The 23,217-nt window shown below is 44.1% G+C and overlaps 2 protein-coding genes across 2 annotated transcripts in view; both read right to left on the bottom strand.

Moving 5' to 3' along the window:
* Positions 1 to 8,410, bottom strand: part of LOC149453318 (uncharacterized) — a 36,186-nt gene extending 27,776 nt beyond the window's left edge. Inside the window, exons 1-6 of the mRNA XM_089688625.1 lie at positions 8,321 to 8,410; positions 6,354 to 6,432; positions 5,936 to 6,237; positions 5,668 to 5,811; positions 5,418 to 5,547; positions 1,351 to 2,652 (exon numbers count right to left, since the gene is read on the bottom strand). Of these exons, the coding sequence (XP_089544751.1) occupies positions 1,351 to 2,652; positions 5,418 to 5,547; positions 5,668 to 5,811; positions 5,936 to 6,237; positions 6,354 to 6,387 (1,912 nt within the window). The 5' untranslated portion in view covers positions 6,388 to 6,432; positions 8,321 to 8,410. The remainder of the gene's footprint in view (positions 1 to 1,350; positions 2,653 to 5,417; positions 5,548 to 5,667; positions 5,812 to 5,935; positions 6,238 to 6,353; positions 6,433 to 8,320) is intronic.
* An 8,937-nt stretch (positions 8,411 to 17,347) lies between these two features.
* LOC149453319 (uncharacterized) overlaps positions 17,348 to 23,217 on the bottom strand; it is a 28,233-nt gene continuing 22,363 nt past the window's right edge. The window contains 5 exon segments of the mRNA XM_089688626.1: positions 17,348 to 18,744; positions 20,192 to 20,333; positions 20,430 to 20,579; positions 22,799 to 22,849; positions 22,964 to 23,158. Of these exon segments, the coding sequence (XP_089544752.1) occupies positions 17,348 to 18,744; positions 20,192 to 20,333; positions 20,430 to 20,579; positions 22,799 to 22,849; positions 22,964 to 23,158 (1,935 nt within the window).

Below are 23,217 nucleotides of genomic sequence, written 5' to 3' on the forward strand. Positions count from 1 at the left end.
TGGCTTTTGTCTCAGAAAATAAAATGCACATCTTCATTTTTATATCTGGATAACACCTGTCCGCTCTCTCCCTCTGAAATTGCAGCCTAGTCAAAAAGGTGTACATACTGAGGATTGAATCTGTGCTCTACTTCTGGCTTTAGTCTCAGAAAATAAAATGCACGTCATCATGTTTATTTTTAGATAACACCTGTCCAGTCTTTCCCTCTGAAATTGCAGCCTAGTCAAAAAGGCGTACATACTGAGCACTGAATCTGTGGCTTTTGTCTCAGAAAATAAAATGCACATCATTTTTATTTCTGGATAACACCTGCCTGATCTTTCCCTCTGAAATTGTAGCCTAGTCAAAAGGCTTACATAGTGGTCTTTTAATCTGTGCTCTACTTCAGGCTTTTGTGTCAGAAAATAAAATGCACACCATCCTTTTTATTTCTGGATAACACCTGCCCGGTCTTTCCCTCTGAAATTGCAGCCTGGTCAAAAAGATGTACATACTGAGCATTGAGTCTGTGGCTTTTGTCTCAGAAAATAAAGTGCACACCATAATTTTTATTTCTGGATAACACCTGCCCGCTCTCTCCCTCTGAAATTGAAGCCTAGTCAAAAGGCTTACAAAGTGGTCTTTGAATCTGTACTGTATTTCTGGCTTTGGGTTTCTCCAATTAAGAGTGCATAAACAGCTTTTTATATGCATATGTTTCATATGGGGACCATATTACTATCATTTAATCCTTATGGGTATATAATTATCACACCACCACCCTAAAAACTCAAATATTTTCACTCCGCCCCCAATGTACTCTGAGTCTCATGGATTTATAATTGTTCCCTGGTATATTTATTTCTGTGCGTACCCCTGTATTCTATCATGAGGGGCTACTACTCTGTGCTGTATTTTTTATTTTAAAGTGTGCAAAAGGTAAAAAATGAGGAACGGGGATACCGCAAAGTGGGGGCAGAAATCATATCTGGCGCCACACCATTGGAGACTCCAAAAAAATACAAGAAGCCTTGGGAAAATCCATCCTTTTAAACTCCCCCCATCGCGTTTTGCCTGGATGCACCACTTTAGGAGTGAAATATTTTCTTCCTACACTTTTCCTCTGATGTCCAATCAGACTTCCTATATCTGTAAAACATTTCCTGTACACATGGAGAACACTGTGCCGTGTGTAGTGAAACTGCACACTCTGTACATGAACAAGGACGCTAACCTATGCAAATTCTTTGACGTTCAACAAGGTGCTCCCCTCTGTGCACTTTAAACATGAATAAAGGAGGCTCACCCGTGTCTAACAAGGCTTGTTTTCTTAGTGAAACATTTCCCGCACTCTGAACATGAATGCTCACCCACGTGATTTCTCTGGTGTTCATCAAGGTGTCCTTTCTGAGTGAAAGATTTCCCACACTCCGAACACGAATAAGGAGGCTTGCCCATGTGGATTCTCAGGTGTTTATCAAGGTCAACTTTCTGAGTGAAAGATTTCCCGCACTCTATATATAAATGGGGACGCGTGCCCTTGTGCAATCTCAGATGTTTATCAAGGTGTTCTTTCTGATTGAAAGATTTCCCACACTCCGAGCATGAATAGGGACGCTCGCCCGTGTGAATCATCAGGTGTTTATCAAGGTGTCCTTTCCGAGTAAAAGATTTCCTGCACTCCGAACATGAATAGGGACGCTCGCCCGTGTGAATCATCAGGTGTTTATCAAGGTGTCCTTTCCGAGTAAAAGATTTCCAGCACTCTGAACATGAATAGGGACGCTCGCCTGTGTGAGTTCTCTTGCGTTCAAAAAGATCTCCTTTCTGAGTGAAAGATTTCTCGAGCACTGGACAGGAAGAGGGATGCTCACTTGAGTGAATCCTCTGATGTTTCACAAGGTTTCCTTTCATAGTAAAAGATTTCCCGCAGTCTGAACACGAATAAGGTTGCTCACCCGTGTGAATTCTCTGGTGTCCAACAAGGTCTCCTTTCTCATAGAAAGATTTCCAGCACTCCGAACATGAATAGGGACGGTCGCCCGTGTGAGTCCTCAGGTGTTTATCAAGGTGTGCTTTCCGAATGAAAGATTTCCCACACTCTGAACATGAATAAGGACGCTCACCAGTGTGAATTCTCTGGTGTAAAACAAGGTCTCCTTTATAACTGAAAGATTTCCCGCACTCTGTACATGAATGGGGGCACTCACCTGTGTGAATTGTCTGGTGTCTAAGAAAGTGCCATCGCTGATTAAAACATTTCCCGCACTCTGAACAAGAAAAAGTACGCTCATTCGTGTGAATTCTCTTGTGTCTAGTAAGCGCTCCCTTCTGAGTGAAACATTTCCCGCACTCTGAACATAGGAATAGATTCTGCCCTCGGTGAGCTCCTTCATGGGGTGCGGAAGATTCCTTGGGATTAGATGGATCTGTTGATCTCTCTGCAGTGTGAGATCCTAAATGGACATTTGCACTCCTAGTATGTGATTGGTCAGAAGATTCCCCGTGATCAGAGGGATCCATTGATGTCTCCGGACAGGAAGGTCTGTGATGGATATTGGGTGTATTTGGATTCACTCCTGGAGAATCCTGTGTGATGGCATTATCTTCTGACTTCCAATCAGCAGATAATAGAAGACTTCTCTCTGAGGAATTCCTGACATCGGCGCCATCTGATGGAGAGAAATGGAAGAAATGTCAGAATTCACAAATAATTATTACCTCCCCATCAGCAGGCTCCTGTTCAACCTCCAAAATCACAGAGATGATCTGAAAACTCTTTAACCACTTCCCGTCCGACCCATGTACATAAACGACAGACGGGAGCAGTGCTGGAGCGGGTAGCCGTTTACAAACGTCCTCCCGCATTCCCTGCCTGTGCGCTCCCTCCGGACACAGCGGAACACCAATTGCTGTACAGGACCTCTGTGCGAGGTCCCGATCATGTGATCACTGATTGGACACATGAATAGTAGGAAGCAAGATGTCACTTCCTGACATCATTGCTTACTACGTGTGAAATCTGTGAATGATCACAGAGATCACATGGTACAGGGCTATTCACAACAGGCTTGTACCATGTGACAAGCTGTGACCAATCACAGCTCTCACAGTATTTCTTAATGGCTGCAGGAATGCAGCCAGAGAGAAGGAGAAATGATTCCCCTTTACAGCCTTTATGGGTGTAAAAGAAATCAGTGTAAAAAAAGAAAAAAAAAATCTTCAACACCCCCCACAAGTAGTACAGTGTCACTATGGACAGTATGCTAAAAAAAGAAAAAATTATATATAATGTGTTTTTGAAAAATTATCATTTTTGGTTATAAATTAATTTGGGTTTTTTTTTTTTTTACTAAAAAGATAGATGAATACATTTTGGCCAAGATGTATGAAGAAAGATTGTTTATTTGCAAAGTTTTATAAGAAAAACACTTTTTTATTCAAAATGTTTGGACTTTTTCATTCATATAGAAAAAAAAAATCCCCAGTGGTGAATAAAGACCACCAAAATAAAGTTTTATCTGTCTCAAAGAAGTGCTAAAAATTTCATATGGGGGTACAGTATTGCATGACCGTGCAATTTTCATTCAAAGTGTGATAGCTCTGAAAGCTGGCTTGGGCAGGAAGGGGGGGGGGGGAGTGTCCAGACTGGAAGTGGTTAATGTTAAAGCGTAGGCTACCCTAAATATTTTTTTCTATCGCGTTCGTACTCTATTTTTGGCTTTTGTCTCAAAAAATATAGACTATAATTTTGAATGCTAGATAACTCTGCCCGGTCTCTTCCTCCCAAATTGTAACCTAATCAAAAGACGTACATACTGAGCATCAAATCTGTACTCTATTTCAGGCTTTTTTTCCTCAAAGAAGGCCACACCAAGTTTGGAGGTCCCCAAACTCTTCTCACAAAGTTGGGAGCATGAAATTGTACAAAATGTCACCTTAAGAGTTCCCTTCACTGGAACTAAGGGGCCAAGCCCAACCCCTGAAAAACACCCCCACACCATAATCCTCCCTCCACCAAACTTTACACTTGGCACAATGCAGTCAGGCAAGTCCCGTTTTCCTGGCCACCGCCAAACCCAGACACGTCCATCGGATTGCCAGACAGAGAAGCGTCATTGGTCACTCCAGAGAACACGGCTCCACTGCTCTAGAGTCCAGTGGGGGCGTGCTTTACACCACAGCATCCGACGCTTTGCATTGCACTTGGTGATGGAAGGCTTGGATGCAGCTGCTCGGCCATGGAAACCCATTCCATGAAGCTCTCTACGCACTGTTGTTGGGCTCATCTGAAGGCCACACCAAGTTTGGAGGTCTTTAGCTATTGACTCTGCAGACAGTTGGCAACTTCTGCGCACTGTGCACTTCAGCATGTGCTGACCCCACCCTGTCGTGACGTGGCCTACCACTTGGTGGCTGAGTGGCTGTTGTTCCCAGTTGCTTCCACTTTGTTATAATCCCACTAACAGTTGAGCGTGGAATATTTAGTAGCCAGGAAATGTCCCGGATGGACTTATTGCACATTTGACCACCTATCACAGGACCACGCTTGGAGTCACTGAGCTCCTGATAGCAACCCATTCTTTCACAATGTTTGTAGAAGCAGTCTGCATGCCTAGGGGCTTGATTGTATACACCTGTGTCCATGGAGGGGATTGGATCACATGATATGGAGGGGATTGGAACACCTGAATCACATGATATGGAGGGGAATGGAACACCTGAATCACATGATATGGAGGGGATTGGAACACCTGAATCACATGATTTGGAGGGGATTGGAACACCTGAATTACATGAGATGGAGGGGATTGGAACACCTGAATCACATGAGATGGAGGGGATTGGCACACCTGAATCACATGATTTGGAGGGCGGGCCCAAGTTAGCGCTGCACCTTTTATATTTCATTCACTAGTGAGGATACCAAGGGCGGTCCTTTAGTGCCAGCAGCTTATACCTTTCTGCACACTCACAGCGCTCGCTGACATTCCATATATACAAGGGCCCAATACTTTTGGCACTATAGTGTATGTAAGGCCGGCCATACATGGGTCAAAATCAGACCCAAGAATAACCGACCGATTTTCGCTCTGTTAGTGGGGCAATGGCACCGGCCGATTTTCGTGGTCCATTTCGTTTATTAGGCATGTTGCAAAATTCACGAAAAACGACCGATTTTCGAAATCATTGGTGGCACCAGATTACAGAATGGACAACGTTTTCAATCAAAAAATCGTTCAGAGTTCGACCCACGTATGGCTTTCTTAACTATGTAAGGCAGGCAGGAGCAATCAACCACCAGGGCCACCATTTTATTCTTCAGGGCTTTTATAGGATTGGGGATATAACTAATCCTCAGGCCTAAAATGTGTATTTAAAATCGTATGCAAAAAAAATTAAAAGTAAAAGGGAAAATATGAAGATTATGACTCACTTGTGTCCGTATGTAGAGAAGATTCCTCCGGTTTACTTTCCATAATCATCTCCCCCTCCTCCATAGACTGCTGATCTCCACTCACCAACCTCTCTTCTTCTTCCTCTTTGACGTCTTTCCATTTCTCACCCTAAAACCCCAAAAGATGATAACATCGGGAAAAAGTGATTACAAATAAGAAGAAATTACATGGCAAGGTTCCTCACAGTTTAAAAATTATTTTTGAATTGTACTTCTCAGTCCTGTCTACCTGATCATGGTGAGTGGATTTGTGATCTTGTTGTATGGAATCCCGGGAATACAGAGGACCATCTTTCTCCATAGACTGCTGATCTCCACTGATTAGCATCCCCCTTTCTTCCTCTTCAACTTTGAGGACTTTCAATTTTCCACCCTAGAGATGATACAATTTAACTTCTAAAAAAAAAGTTACTGCAGACAACTAGAGATTACATTGAAAAATTTAATCTTATAGTTTGGAAACATTTTTTGAGTTCCAGTTGCTCAGGCCCACCTACCTGATGATGGTGAGGGATGGTGTGATCTTCCTGTGTGGAATCCCGGAAATACAGAGGACGGGGACATCTCTCTGGTGGGTTCCCATTACTGGATCCATCTACCTGATGATGGTGAGGGATGATGTGACCTTCCTGTGTGGAATCCCAAGAATACAGAGGACAGGGACATGTCTCTGGTGGGTTTCCATTATTGGATCCATCTAACTGATGATGGTGAGGGATGATGTGACCTTCCTGTGTGGAATCCCGGGAATACAGAGGACGGGGACATCTCTCTGGTGGGTTCCCATTACTGGATCCATCTGTAGGAAACACAGACACTGACTGAATCCATTGTTTCTATGTGTTTATCAGATGATGGGGGATCTAGGTGGACCCTCCGTACTGCTCTCTCCTTTACAATAAAGTCTCCTCTTACCCGGTGATGTGAGGGGCGGCTGATTGTCCATCATGGCGTCCTTGTAGAGATCTCTGTGTCCTTCAAAATACTCCCACTCCTCAATGGAGAAAAAGTGATAAAGAGATTACCTCTTACTTGAAGTTACATGAAGTTAAGCCTTACTAATGAGAGACAGATAGCAACAAATAAATATATATGTTTAAAGGGTTTTCACCAGTCTGCTCTATCCAAAACTAGAAGGAAACTTTTGGCTTAATCAGAATAATATCATGTGACCCTTCCATAATCCTCTTCACCTCTCTAGTCAGCAGGTAGACGATTTCCATGTAGAGCTTTTTTGTAAACAGATGCAGTCGCGAAGTGTCCCAAATCCTGAAGGGAGGGCGGGCAAGGTGGTGAGAAGAAGTGTGCAATGACCAAAGGATGAGGTGGATGGAAGCGATGGTCAGGGAATGAGGTGGCTAACGGGGAAATAAATTGTGAGCATGTGAGTGGAATGTATTGGCTATGAAGAGACGTGTCTTTAGATGGGGGTGAGACAGCTGGAGAATGAGCAGGGTTGGGGGTTAGAGGGGTGATCTGTGACTCGGGGTGAAGTGACTGGGAAAGGATGCATTGTTATCAGAGAGTGAGGTGGATGAGAGGGACCTGGTCCTGGCCCGCTTACTGATCCCAGTCCTCATCTCATGTTTTTTTAGCAATGAGGCTCTCCATCTGAATTGTGGGAGCAAGGTGGTCGGAAAGGGATGCATTATGAGCAGGGTTGGGGGTTAGGGGGATGATCTGTGACTCGGGATGAGGTGACTGGGGAAGGATGCATTGTTATCGGAGAGTGAGGTAGATGAGAGGGACCTGTTCCTCGCCCACTTACTAATCCCAGTCCTCATCTCGTGTTTTGTAGCAATGAGACTCACCATCTGAATTGTGGGAGCAAGGTGGTCGGAAAGGGATGCATTATGAGTAGGGTTGGGGGGTTAGAGGGATGGTCTTTGACTTGGGGTGAGGTGATTGGGGAAGGATGCATTGCTATTGGAGAGTGCGGTGGATGAGAGGGACCTGGTCCTGGCCCGCTTACTGATCCAGTCTTCATCCCGTGGATTTGAGACTGGGGGTGAGGTGACTGGGGAAGGATGCATTGTTACTCGAAAGTGAGGTGGATGAGAGGGACCTCGTCCTGGCGTGCTTACTGATCCAGTCCTCATCCCGTGGATTTGAGCAATGAGACTCACCATCCACACCCACCATAACTTGGTCACAGTGCACGTTTGGCAGATTCAGAGGTCTGTTCCAGATTTTCCTTGCGGCTCTCTGCAGGGGTCACATAACATTTCACATCTCCCGGTATGGGAGGTCTGGGATAGAAGACCTCCCTACAACTGCCTGCCGGGAGCCATGATCATTGGAGGTCTGAATGGACCTGGAGTGGAGATGGTTGTGTACAGTGATGGCCAAATGGGAAGGATGTAGAGGGTTTATCTGCTGGAGGTGGTGCCAGAAATGGAACCAAGCTAAGGCAATCTACGTTTTTATTTCTGTCCGAGAATTCCTTTTATTAACACCCACCATATCTCGGTCAGTGCCCGTTTGGCAGATTCATGGAAGTCTCTGTTCCAGATGTTCATTGTGGCTCTCGGCAGGGGTCACATAACATTTCACATCTCCCGGTATGGGAGGTCTGGGATAGAAGACCTCCCTACATCTGCCTGTCAGGAGCCATGATCATCGGAGGTCTGAATGGACCTGGAGTGGAGATGGTTGTGTACAAATGATGGCCAAATGGGAAGGATATAGAGGATTTATCTGCTGGAGGTGGTGGCAGAATGGGAACCAAGGTAAGGCGATCTACGTTTTTATTTCTGTCCGAGAATTCCTATTATTAACTAAAAAAAATAATAGCCAAAGAAAGTGTAGGTAACCGCATCTGCTGAAGATAAAATACTAAGTCACAGTGACTACAATGGAGCAAATATAAAATATCTCATTACCTTCTCTACTGCCAGTTCTAGCAATGTCTCCACTCTACCTCCGGCCAACGCTCATCACTCAGAAAGTCTCTTCTCTACTTTTATAACCGAAATCACTTCCTGTCTTTACCTTACATCACTTCCTGTCTTTACATCACTTCCTGTTTGTGTTGTCCATTCACAATAAGCGAGATCACCAGCTAGTTGTGATTTCAATAACTGCATCTTACGTTATATTCCATTTTTTTCTCGGGTGCCTCCTTGTTTGTGTGTATTATCACAAACATTATAAATCAGTCAAAACCAAATGAACGGAAAAAAAAAATAACAATAATTCGATCCCCAGCTCCATATACCCAGATATGACATGACATTGTCTTCCTGTTTAATGCCATACACCTTTGTATTTCATGATGCCGTCTGAGTTTATAACCCCATATACCTGTGAGTGACAAAACGCATTCTTCTCATACACGGCTCAAAAAAATGAAAGGAAGACTTTGTATTCAGAGTCTAGCATCAAGTCCATGACACTCCTGTGATATGGATCTGGTCAGGTAAGTCGCAGAGGGGGTTGTTCATCAGTTTCAACTGCTTTGGTGTTAATGAAATTAACAACAGGTGCACTACATGGGCAACAATGAGACGACCCCCAAAACAGGAATGGTTTTACAGGTGGAGGCCACTGACATTTTTTTCCCTCCTCATCTTTTCTGTTTTTTACTAGTGTTGCATTTGGCTAGGGTCAGTGTCATATGCCATATTCCCTAATTTTTTTGTACACAGCCCTGGCCAAAGGTGCCGTTTTCATTTCTTTGCACAAAAAAGGATTCACAGGCGAGGATATTGCTGCTTCTAAGATTGCACCTAAATCCACCATTTATCGGATCATCAAGAACTTCAAGAAGAGAGGTTCAGTTGTGAAGAAGGCTTCAGGGCGCCCAAGAAAGTCCAGTAAGCTCCATGACCATCTCCTAAAGTTGATCCAGCTGCAGGATCGGGGCGCCACCAGTGCAGAGCTTGCTCAGGATTGGCAGCAGGCAGGTGTGATGCATCGGCATGCACAGTGAAAAGACTTTTGGAGGATGACCTGGTGTCAAGAAGGGCAGCAAAGAAGCCACTTCTCTCCAGGAAAAACTTCTGCGACAGACTGATATTCTGAAAAAGGTCCAGGGATTGGACTGCGGAGTCATTTACTCTGATGAATCCCCTTTCCGATTGTGTGGGGCATCTGGAAAAAACCTTGCCGGAGAAGAAAAGGTGAACGCTACCATCAGTCCCGTGTCCTACCAACAGTGAATCATCCTGAGACCATTCATGTGTGGGGTCACTCCTAAGCCAAGGGAGTGGGCTCACTCACAATTCTGCCTAAGAACACAGCCATGAATAAAGAATGGTCCAAAAACATCCTCCGAGAGCAACTTCTCCCAACCATCCAAGAACAGTTTGGTGAGGAACAATGCCTCAAAAACAAAAATCTAAATTTTGGGTCCATGGCTAAGAAACTCCCCAGACCTTAATCCAATTGAGAACTTGTGGTCAATCCTTAAGAGGCGGGTGAACAAAAAACCCCAAAATTCTGACAAACTCCAAGCATTGATTAGGCAAGAATGGGCTGCCATCAGTCAGGATGTGTCCCAGAAGTTGATGGACAGCATGCCAGGGAGAACTGCAGAGGTCTTGAAAAAGAAAGGTCAACACTGCAAATATTGACTCTGCATAAACTTCTCTGATGAATCCCCTTTCCAATTGATTGGGGCATCCAGGAAAAAACCCTTGTCCAGAGAGGAAAAGGTGAGCACTACCATCAGTCCCGTGTCATGCCAACAGTAAAGCATCCTGAGACCATTCATGTGTGGGGTCACTTCTCAGCCAAGGGAGCGGACTCACTCATAATTTTGCCTAAGAACACAGCCATAAATGGTCCAAAAACATCCTCCGAGAGCAACTTCTCCCAACCATCCAAGAATATTTAGGACTGGAGCTTCCTGCCTAGAAGCTGTCTGTTTGGGTGAATCAGAGGGAGCTCTGTTAAAAACCAAGCAGCTTTGTAGACCTTGGCCCTTCTGAGGGCTATCACCTCCACTAAATGTGTGGACACCTGTCCTTTCCTCTCAAGTCCTCTGTCTCCAATGTCACCTCATGTGCTTTCATGCATATCTTGGGCTCTCAGTTTGAGATTGACACCTGCCAGTCCATGGCCTAAGCTTTCTGTGTCTCTCATTGACCCCCAGGGAACCGATAGTTCTCGGAATCCTGTGCCTCCAATGCCACCGAAATCCTGGTTAGCTTGTTCCCAATAGTTATGGACTACCATCCATGGATTTTCAGATGGTGTGGCCCCCACATAGCCGTTGTCTCTTCATCAAAAAAACAGTCTGGGATTACAGGGACAGGAAGAAGTGAGGCAGACAAAGTCTGCGGTGAAATTCTGAAAACTCTTCCAGCATGCTGGAACAACCTATCACAGTTTTGGACTCTGTATGGAATTATGTGTACAAGAATGGAAAAGAATTGCTTCGTTGTTACAAGAGAAATATGGAAATAAAAATAAATAAACAACCATAATCACATAGATGGCTGAAGCACCAATCCCAGCTGATGCTGTTCCCCACCACCTCGAAGACCAAAAACGGAGAGATCAAACATCGCCAATTGCTCAGCTCTCCGGCACAGAGTGTCTGTCAGTCACCTCCACCATTCACACTACATTCTCTGACCGCTCTCCTCCACCATCCACACTACATTCTCTGACAGCTCTCCTCCCACCATCCACACTACATTCTCCGACAGCTCTCCTCCCCCCACCATCCACACTACATTCTCCGACAGCTCTCCTCCTCCATCCACACTACATTCTCTGACAGCTCTCCTCCAACCACCATCTGCACTACATTCTCTGACAGCTCTCCTCCCACCATCCACACTACATTCTCTGACAGCTCTCCCCCCCATCATCCACACTACATTCTCCGACAGCTCTCCTCCTCCATCCACACTACATTCTCTGACAGCTCTCCTCCAACCACCATCTGCACTACATTCTCTGACAGCTCTCCTCCTCCCACCATCCACATTACATTCTCTGACAGCTCTCCTCCCACCATCCACACTACATTCTCTGACAGCTCTCCTACTCCCACCATCCACACTACATTCTCCGACAGCTCTCCTCCCCCCACCATCCACACTACATTCTCTGACAGCTCTCCTCCTCTATCCACACTACATTCTCTGACAGCTCTCCTCCTCCATCCACACTACATTCTCTGACAACTCTTCTCCCTCCACCATCCACACTACATTCTCTGACAGCTCTCCTCCCCCCACCATCCACAATACATTCTCTGACAGCTCTCCTCCCCCCATCATCCACACTATGGGGTTGAGGTCAGGACTCTGCACAGGCCAGTCAAGTTCCTCCACCCCAAACTGGCTCCTCCATGTCTTTACGGACCTTGCTTTGTGCACTGGTGGGCAGCCATGTTGGAACAGGAAGGGGCCATCCCCAAACTCTTCCCACAAAGTTGGGAGCATGAAATTGTCACCTTAAGAGTTCCCTTCACTGGAACTAGGGTGCCAAGCCCAACCCCTGAAAAACACCCCCACACCATAATCCCCCTCCACCAAACTTTACACTTGGCACAATGCAGTCAGGCAAGTACCGTTTTCCTGGCAACCGCCAAACCCAGACACGTCCCTCCAGAGAACACATTTCCTCTGCTCTAGAGTCCAGTGGCGGCGTGCTTTACACCACGGCATCCAACGCTTTGCATTGCACTTGGTGATGGAAGGCTTGGATGCAGCTGCTCAGCCATGGAAACCCATTCCATGAAGCTCTCTATGCACTGTTGTTGGGCTCATCTGAAGGCCACACCAAGTTTGGAGGTCTTTAGCTATTGACTCTGCAGACAGTTGGCGACTTCTGCGCACTGTGCGCTTCAGCATGCGCTGACCCCGCTCTGTCATGCGACGTGGCCTACCACTTGGTGGCTGAGTGGCTGTTGTTCCCAGTTGCTTCCACTTTGTTATAATCCCAACAGTTGAGCATGGAATATTAGTAGCCAGGAAATGTCACGGATGGACTTACTGACAGGTGGCCACCTATCACGGGACCACGCTTGGAGTCGCTGAGCTCCTGAGAGCGACCCATTCTTTCACCAATGTTTGTAGAAGCAGTCTGCATGCCTAGGGGCTTGATTGTATACACCTGTGTCCATGGAGGGGATTTGAACACCTGAATCACATGATTGGGAGGGGATTGGAACACCTGAATCACATGATTGGGAGGGTGTGGACAATACATTTAGCAATATAGTGTATGTAAGAAGGACTTCACTTCTCACAAGTGTAAGGAGGGGAATCCTGATTGGATGATTTGGTCAGTACATTTTTTTTTACAGTGATCCTTTTAGCATCCAGTAGGCTACATCCATATACACACTTCTCAGCAGAACACAAAAATAAAAGGCAAACTGGGCTTCAGTTATTGTGTTGCAAACGAACACAGTGGAACACAGATCGCTGTACGGGGCCACTGTGTAAGGTCCCCATTCATCTGATTGGCTAATCAGTGATCACATAAACAGTAGTAAACATGACATCATTGTTTACTACTTGTGAAATCTGTGAATGATCACAGAGATCACATTGTACAGGGCTATTAACAGCAGCCTCGTACCATTTGATAAGCTGTGACTAATCACAGCTCACACAGTAGTTCTCAATGGCTGCAAGAATGCAGCCAGAGAAAAGGAGAAATTATTGCTTTTCCCACATGGAAGAAAAATATATTTTAAAAATATTCTTCCCAAATATATTTAAATATATTTGAAATACTACAATTTTGCCGTATTCAATATATATACATACATACATACATATATACACATACACACACACACTGCATGTTGACATGCGTTTTTTATATATTAGAAAATATATGAAAGATATTTAATATATTTTTTTAAAATATATTCAGATTTTTTTTAACATACAAAAAAGTCATTTTAACATATATTTTTACATATATTTATAAATGCATTCCAAAAATGTAGATTAAATGTATATTTAAAGACATACAGTATACTTGAAAATGTAATTTAAAAAATATTTTCATATATTTTGTAATATATAAAAAAAAGCATATCAACGTACAGTGTATATATAAATATATATATTTATTTTTTAATATATTGAATACAGCCAAATTTGTAGCATTTCCAATATATGTCAATATATTTGGGAAGAATATTTTTAAAATATATTTTTCTTCCATGTGGGATTACAGCCTTTATGGGTGTAAAAGCCTATATGGTTGTAAAAATCTTGCTCACCCCCCACAAGTAGTACAGTGTCACTATGCTGACACTGTACTGCTAGAGTAACGGTATGTAAAAAAAAAAATACATAAAATAAAATTAGAAAAAAAAAATAATAATGTAAAAATGTTCTCCTGAGGATTTACCCCCCTTAATGACCAGGCCTCTTTTTGCTACTCGGCACTGCACTAATTCAACTGATAACTGCACAGTCAGGCAATGCTGCACCCAAACGAAATTTACGTCCTTTTTTTCACACAAATAGAGGTTTCTTTTGGTGGCATTTGATCACCTGTGCACTTTTTATTTTTCACGCTATAAACAAAAAAAGACCAAAACTTTTGAAGAAAAACAATATTTTTTACTTTCAGCTATAAAAAATATATAGTAAACTCAAAGTTGGTTATAAATTTAGGCCAAAATGTATTCTGCTCCATGTTTTTGGTAAAAAAAATCCCACTAAGTGTATATTGATTGCTTTGTGTGGAAGTTATAGCGTCTACAAACTATGGTATAGATACTGCAATTTACACCATGTTTTTGCTCTACAGCACTGCGTTAGTTTAACGGACAATTGTGCGGTCATGCAATACGGTACATAAATGAAATTTACGTCCTTTTTTTCACACAAATAGAGCTTTCTTTCGGTGGTATTTGATCGCCTGTGCGTTTTTTATTTTTTGCGCTATAAAAAAAAAGCTGACAATGTTGAGGAAAAAAAACAATATTTTGGACTTTTTGCTATAAAACATGTCCAGTAAAAAAATTTTAAAATCAAATTTCGTCATAAATTTCGGCCAAAATGCATTCTGCGACATGTCTTTGCTAAAAAAAAAACCAATATGTGTAAATGAATTGGTTTACGTGAAAGTTATAGCGTTTACAAATGGCGGCAAAGATACTCGAATTTTTAATTTTTTTTATACTAATAATGGTGGCGATCAGCGACTTATGGTGGCAATCAGCGACTTATGGCAGGACTGCGGGACTGCTGCGGACATTCTAACACTTGGGGTCACTGACATCCCCAGTGACACCAATACAGTGATCAGTGCAAAAAATAAAAACACTGACACTGTACTAATGGCACTGGGGAGGAAGGGGTTAACTTTTTTAATTCACTGAAAGGGTTAACTGTGTGAGGGGAGTGTTTTACTAGGGGGTGGGGGTGTGTACTGCATGGGACACCCTGATCTGGAGAGATAAACTCTTCTCTCCCGATCAGCGTGTCAGGAGCTGTCAGGGAACTGACAGAAAGCAGAGCTACCGCAGCCCTGCTGTCTGTCAGTGATTGCTGCTAATTGCCAGGACATGGTCGGTAATGACCGGCCGTGACCTGGCGACTGACACCCGCGGCCGGGATCGGCGGTCCAGTTAGGGCGGCAGCGCGCCCCGTTTTGCAAAAGCGCGTTTTAAAACGTGCTTTTGCCCAGCCGTGCCGACCTGCCACCGTATTTCTACAGTGGCTGGTCGTCAAGTGGTTAATTATACTTGTTTTTCTATATACTGATTTGGGATAATTTTTTTTTTTAACCAAAACAAGTAGCAGAATACATTTTGGCCAAGAGTTATGAAGAAAGATTATGTATTTGCAAAATTTTGCAAAAAAAGAAAAACAAGGTTTTTTTTTAAATTTCAGTCTTTTTCATTTATATAGCAAAACAATAACAATCGCAGTGGTGAATAAAAACTAACAAAAGAAAGTTCTGTCTAAAAAAAAAAAAATGGTATAAACAATTAATTTGGGTACAATGTTGCATGACGGCGCAATTGTCATTCAAAGTGTGATAGCGTTGAAAGGTGAAAATTGGCCTGGACAGGAAGGGGGTGAAAGTGTCAGTGATTACTCGCGGGCACCCAATGATCGCCAAGTATCTCCGACAGGTGAGAGACCTGTATGTAAACAATACAGAGCTCTCCCCTGTCAGCTCCTGCACACTGCTTTGTATGGCTCTGCTATGCAGAGCCATACAAAGCATTGTGCTTACAGTAAAACACAACACAGCACACAGTTAACCCTTTGAGTGCCCCAGATGTTAACCCCTTCCTGCCTAGTGTCATTAGCACAGTGTCAGTGCCCCCGGATAATAACCCCTTCCTGCCCAGTGTCATTAGCACAGTGTCGGAGCCCCCGGATGTTAACCCCTTCCTGCCCAGTGTCATTAGTACAGTGTCGGTGCCCCCAGATGATAACCCCTTCCTGCCCAGTGTCATTAGTACAGTGTCGGTGCCCCCGGATGTTAACCCCTTCCTGCCAAGTGCCATAATGACAGTGTCGGTGCCCCCCAGATGTTAACCCCTTCCTGCCCGGTGCCATTAGTACAGTGTCGGTGCCCAGATGTTAACCCCTTCCTGCCCAGTATCATTAGCACAGTGTCAGTGCCCCCGGATGTTAACCCCTTCCTGCCCAGTGCCATTAGTACAGTGTCAGTGCCCCCGGATGTTAACCCCTTCCTGCCCAGTGCCATTAGTATAGTGTCGGTGCCCCCCAGATGTTAACCCCTTCCTGCCCAGTGCCATTAGTACAGTGTCGGTGCCCAGATGTTAACCCCTTCCTGCCCAGTGTCATTAGCACAGTGTCGGTGCCCCTGGATGTTAACCCCTTCCTGCCCAGTGCCCTCAGTACAGTGTCGGTGCCCCCCCAAATGTTAACCCCTTCCTGCCCAGTACCATTAGTACAGTGTCGGTGTCCCTAGATGTTAACCCCTTCCTGCCCAGTGCCATCAGTACAGTGTCGGTGCCCCTGGATGTTATGCCCTTCCTGCCCGGTGCCATTAGTACAGTGCCGGTGCCCAGATGTTAACCCCTTCCTGCCCAGTGTCATTAGCACAGTGTCGGTGCCCCTGGATGTTAACCCCTTCCTGCCCGGTGCCCTCAGTACAGTGTCGGTGCCCCCCCAAATGTTAACCCCTTCCTGCCCAGTACCATTAGTACAGTGTCGGTGTCCCCCCGAATGTTAACCCCTTCCTGCCCAGTACCATTAGTACAGTGTCGGTGTCCCTAGATGTTAACCCCTTCCTGCCCAGTGCCATCAGTACAGTGTCGGTGCCCCTGGATGTTATGCCCTTCCTGCCTAGTGCCATTAGTACAGTGTCAGTGGCCCCGGATGTTAACCCCTTCCTGCCCAGTGTCATTAGTACAGTGTCAGTGCTTTTTATTAGCACTGTATTTGTGTCACTGGGGATGTCAGTGACACCAAGTCAGTTCCCTCCCAGTGTCAGAATGCCCACCGCACCGCAGTCCCGCTACAAGTCGCTGATCGCCGACATTACTAGTAAAAAAAAAACAAAAAAAAAAAAAACAGTATCTATACCGCCATTTCTAAACGCTATAACTTTCCCGTAATCCAATTTATTTACACGTATCGGGATTTTTAGGAGCAGAATACATTTTGGCCTAAACTTATGAGGAAATTTGATTTTTGATTTTTTTTTCACTGGATGTGTTTAATAGAAAAAAAAAAGTCAAAAATATAGTTTTTTTCCTCAAAATTGTCAGTCTTTTTATAGCGCAAAAAATAAAAAAAACGCAGAGGCGATCAAATACCAACGAAAGAAAGCTCCATTCGTGGAGAAAAAGAAAGACGTAAATTTCATTTGGGTGCGGCGCTGCATGAGCGCACAATTGTCAGGGATGGTAACGCAGTGCCGTAACGCGAGAAATGGCCTGGTCGGGAAGGGGGGGGGGGGGTTAATGAGTTCCACCAGTAAAAACCATTGTACATTTTTCAAAAGAACGGGCAGATGCTTTTCCTCTGATGTTTAATCAGACTTCTTTTATTTGTAAAACATTTCCCGCACTCTGAACACATGGAGGACACTGTGTGGTGTGTCTTCTCTGACGTGTTATAAGGGGTTTTTTCCTCTTTGAAAGATTTCCCGCACTCAGTACATCAATAAGGACACTAACCCGTATGAATTCTCAGATGTTCAGTTAGGTGTCCTTTCTGTGTGTAGGATTTCCCGCACATTGAACATGAATAAGGACGCTCACCCGTGTGAATTATCTGGTGTCTAACAAGGCTTGCTTTTTTAGTAAAAGATTTTCCGCACTCTGAACATGAATGTTCACCCGTGTGTTTTTTCTGATGATCATCTAGGTTCTCTTTCTTAGGGAAACATTTCCCGCACTCTGAGCATGAAAAAGGACGCTCGCCCATGTGAATTCTCTGGTGTTTCAGAAGTACCTTTTTCTCAGTGAAAGATTTCCCGCACTCTGAACATGAATAAGGACGCTCACCCGTGTGAATTCTCAAATGTTTATCAAGGTCTCCTTTTTGCGTAAAAGATTTACCGCACACTGAACACGAAAAGGGACGCTCACCCGTGTGAATTCTTCGGTGTTTATCAAGGTTACATTTCTGAGTGAAACATCTGCCGCACTCTGAACATGAATAAGGATGCTCACCCGTGTGACTTCTCTGGTGTCCAGAACGGCCACCTTTCTCAGTGAAAGATTTCCCGTTCTCTGAACACAAATTGGGGTGCTCACCTGTGTGGATTCTCAAGTGTTTATCAAGGTTTCCTTTCAAAGTGAAAGATTTCCCGCACTCTAAACATGAGTATGGTTGCTCACCTGTGTGAATTCTCTGGTGCTTAACAAGGTCTCCTTTACAAATGAAAGATTTCCCGCACTCTGAACATGAATGGGGGCGCTCGCCCGTGTGAATTTTCAGGTGTGTAAGAAAGTTGCGCTTATGTTTAAAACATTTGCCGCACTCTGAACACGGGAATGGACGCTCACTGGTGTGAATTCTCTGATGGTGTTCAATAAGTGCTCCTTTCTGAGCAAAACATTTCCCGCACTCTGAACATGAGAATAAATTGTCCCCTCGGTGAGCTCCTTCATGGGGTGCGGAAGATTCCTTGGGATTAGATGAATCTGTTGATCTCTGTGCAGTGTGAGATCCTAAATGGACATTTGCACACCTAGTATGTGATTGGTCAGAAGATTCCCCCTGATCAGAGGGATCCATTGATGTCTCCGGACAGGAAGGTCTGTGATGGATATTGGGTGTATTTGGATTCACTCCTGGAGAATCCTGTGTGATGGCATTATCTTCTGACTTCCAATCAGCAGATAATAGAAGATGTCTCTCCGAGGAATTCCTGACATCAGCGCCATCTGATGGAGAGAAATGGAAGAAATGTCAGAATTCACAAATAACTGGAGATTTAGCTCCTCCCCCCGTCAGTGGAATAAGTTGAAATGTCGATCTCACAGCTGGGCTCCTGTTCTCCCTCCAAAATTGATCAGAAAAGTGTTCACACCGAGTCCATATATGATCTGCAGATTCTTTAAAGTGTTACTAAAAGTAATTAAAAAAAAACATAAAAACAGTAAACATGTTATACTCACCTGCTCTGTACAATGGTATTTTGTGGAAACATGACGTTATATTGAGGAATGGAGATGGACCTTTCATATGGTGTCCAGTATCTCCTCCTCATTTGTTGGGAACATGACGTTATATTGAGAAATGGCGCCTTCAGCCCACCTTCCTTGTTTACACATGCACCTCTGTCAGAAATCAAGCCTGACACTATTACAAGCCTGGTTTGACTATGAAGTTATCTGTAGATTGACTACTCCAGGAGGAATCACTTCTGTATTTATAGACACGTTCTTTCAGGAAGTTATACTGGAACATAGTATGCAAGCATGGCCTGGTTAGTTTTCCTTGATGGTATAAGATCAGGCCATCTGTATTACATTTTGCAGCTTATCCATCTACAGGCTGACCACAATGATTGAAGGAGTCGCTCTAAGATATTTCCAGTTTTACACACATTCCCTCTAAGGAATATGTTGAGCAGCTGCCACGTGGCACTGCATTGATTATATACAGCTAATCAGGTTTTCCTGATACTACGACCATTATCTTCTGTGGAATTATTTTTTAAAAGTGCTGCAAATGCTTTCTGTGTTAAACGGCTACAAAGAACATCTGTTTTTATAGATCAATGATACATACTGTGCATTGAGTCTGTACTCTATTTTTGTCTTTTGTCTCAAAAGGCATGTACTATTTTCTGTTTCTATTTCTGGATAACACATGCCCGGTCTCTCCCCTTGAAGTTGTAGCCTTGTCAAAGGGCTTAAATACTGAGCATTGGATCTGTACTCTATTTCAGGCTTTTGCCTAAAAAAAACACCACACACTATAATTTTTATTTCAGAATAACATCTGCCTGGTCTCTCCCTTTGGAATTGCAGCCTAGTGCTCTACTTCGCAGAAAATGCACACTATGATTTTTTTTTTTGGGTAACACCTGCCTGGTCTCACCCTCTGAAACTGCAGCCTAGTGAAAGGGCTTATATAGTGGGCATTGATTTTGTACTCTATTTCTGGCATTATGGAAGTTCAAGGTTCAGATTTCTCTATTGAGAATGCATATACACCTTTTAATGGTAAGATGTCTTCTTTGGATCTGGATTAAATCATGGACTATGGAGGTTTAGCTTAATGTCCATTTTGGGAAGGGTCATTTATCATAATACCCCCATAGGAGGACTACATGTGCAAACAAAATGAAAAGTAAGTAAATTAAAATATGAAGTTATGACTTACTTGTGTCCATACGTAGAGAAGATTCCTCCGGTTTAATTTCCATAATCATCTCCCCCTCCTCCATAGACTGCTTATCTCCACTCACCAACGTCTCTTCTTCCTCCACTTTAACCTCAACTTTGATGTATTTGAGCTCTTCACCCTAAAACCCAAAGAAGATAAAATATAACATCTGGAAAAACCTATCTCACGGTTTATAATCGATTTTTTTTTTGCTCTACCGCTAAGTCCCATCTACCTGATCGAGGTGTAGAGAGTTGTGATCTTCCTGTGTGGAATCTCGGCAACACAGAGGACCACCCTCCTCCATAGACTGCTGATCTCCACTCACCAACGTCTTTTCTTCTTCCTCTTTAATCTCAAATTTGATGTCTTTCAGTTCTTCAACCTAAATCCCAAAGGTTTATCATAAAACATGTGAAAAAGGTTACTGCAAATAAGAGACCACAAAAAACAATGCCATCTCATAGTTTAGGAAAGCGATAGAGTTCTATTACTCCAGTCTACACGATCATGGTGGGACATGTTGAGAACTTTCAGTATGGAACCCCAGGAACACAGAGGACCAGCTCCTTCCATAGTCTGGTAATCTCCACTCACTAAACGTCCCATCTTTTTCCACTTTAGACATCAAGGTTAGGAGTTCTTCGGGCGCATCTGCCTTGGAGACTAATGGAGGGATACAGTGGGAATAGGCACTAGAGCAGCACTTCCAGGAGTAGAAGCAGACTCTGGGCAGGACAGAAGAGATCAAGAAGGCGCTTCTAAGTGCAGTAATCTACATATTTATTGGTGAAAAAGTGTTCTGTTCTGGAGCGCACTGTGAAGGCCAGCAGCCGCATTGGGAGCTCAGGTACAATTCCAAGATGGCCACCGCTCTTCCTGGGTTGCTGTGGAATGCACACCATCCATTTGGAACGCACGTCCTGGAGGTGAAGTCAATGGTGGGCGGTGACACATTTCAGAGCAGGCGCAATTGCTCCTTCATCAAGACCAGTGAGCTCCAGAACACAGTGACAGGAGCCCTGCATTGACGTTTTGGAATGCCCAAGCCTTATCACCTTCTGTAAGTGGTCTTTACCAATAAATATGTGGATGTACTGCACTTAGAAGCACCTTCTTGTTCTCTTCTGTCCTGCCCAGAGTCTGCTTCTTCTCCTGGAAGTGCTGCTCTAGTGCCTATTCCCATTGTATCCCTCCAATGGTCTCCAAGGCAGATGTGCCCAAAGAACTCCTAACCTTGATGCCTTTCAGTTCCCCATTCTAAACCCCAAATATGACAGAGGACATTTAAGGACACCAACAGGTCCTAACAGAAATATCCTTTATATGATAAAAAAAAAAGCTCAATTCTAGATTCTTAAAAATATTCAGAAATCTATTGCTATTTGCCTTCTAGAATCTATATAGTGAAGATCAGGTGTCAGGGGACACAGTCAACTTGCCAAACTTGTTGTCAGGGCTTTCCTCTTATGTTCATTGAACACATAGGATTCATAGACAGGGGTCTCAGCATCATCCCGTCTTCAGTTACAATACAGTCTCCTGACTATGAAATGAAAACTCTGACCCTGGCTTTCAGCCTATCAGAATCTGGTCTATCAGTCCAGGACGCAGCACTGTTCACATGCTGCTCCTTCATCATCTCTAGCTAGAGGTGTCAGCTTGGCCAGTGTAAACAGGCACACGTCTTATATGGCCTTGCACCTTTGGAGTACAGGGAAGGTGGAGCCCTGAACCACAGTCAGATTCCATATCATAAGGCCTGTGCATGGCTGCACAACCAGCAGGCGCTGTTCATCAAAATATGTACCAAGGTTTGAAGGCTTCATCCCGCCCAATATTCTACAAAGCCTCCAGGACCCACAAACATTCTGGACAAAACTGAAAAGCCAGTTTCTAATAAGACACACATCCTCAACCTGAATGGGTGAAAAGCCTGGATGCCGCCAAACCCTTATTCCCTCATGACACAATGCAGCCCCAAAAAAATGACCCTGTTCCTGGCCTATAGACTTGTCCAGGAGGCACTGGATAGAATACTGAACAAGTAGTTTCTCCCTACATGGAGTAGAGGGAGCAGCAGGAACAAGGCACAAGTAGCTTCTTACGATCCTTTTCATCTACCTGATCGTGGTGACAAATGGTGTGATTCTCCTGTGTGGAAGCCCGGGAATACTGCAGCTGAGGACATCTCTCTGGTGGGTTTGTGTCACTGCATGGCTCCCTCTTGACATCTTTGAAGGGACCTCTGTGTCCTTCTGGAAATTCCTCCATCACATCAACCTCATCATTCTCCTTTTTTATCTCTTCTTTAACTTTATAGGAGTTGTAACCTTTCTGTGTGGAATCCCGGGAATACAGAGGATGGGGACATCTCTCTGGTGGGTTCCCATGACTGGATCCATCTACCTAATGATGGTGAGGGATGGTGTGACCTTCCTATGTGGAATCCCGGGAATACAGAGGACGGGGACATCTCTCTGGTGGGTTCCCATTACTGGATCCATCCACCGGATCATAATGGGGGATGATGTGATCTTCCTGTGTGGAATCCCGGGAATATAAAGGACCACCCTCCTCCATAGACTGTTGATCTCCACTCACCTTCTCCTCTTCCTCTTTAATCTCAGCTTTGATGTCTTTCAGTTCTTCATCCTAATCCAAAAATGACAGAATACATTTATAAAAAATGAACAAGAGAATACATAGAAGAACGTCCTCTCATTGCTTAGAATACATTTTTAGGTCTCCATGCTCAGTCCCACCTACCTGATGACGGTGAGGGATGGTGTGATCTCCGTGTGTGGAATCCCAGGAATACAGAGGACAGGGACATCTCTCTGGTGGGTTCCCATTACTGGATCCATCTACCTGATGATGGTGAGGAATGGTGTGATCTTCCTGAGTGGAATCCCGGGAATACAGAGGACGGGGACATCTCTTTGGTGGGTTCCCATTACTGGATCCATCTGTGGGAAACACACACACTGACTGAATCCATTGTTTCTATGTGTTTATCAGAT

Source organism: Staurois parvus, unplaced genomic scaffold (genome assembly GCF_062004578.1).
Source record: "Staurois parvus isolate SC_StPar_1 unplaced genomic scaffold, SC_StPar_1.0 ptg000449l, whole genome shotgun sequence".
Taxonomy (NCBI): domain Eukaryota; kingdom Metazoa; phylum Chordata; class Amphibia; order Anura; family Ranidae; genus Staurois; species Staurois parvus.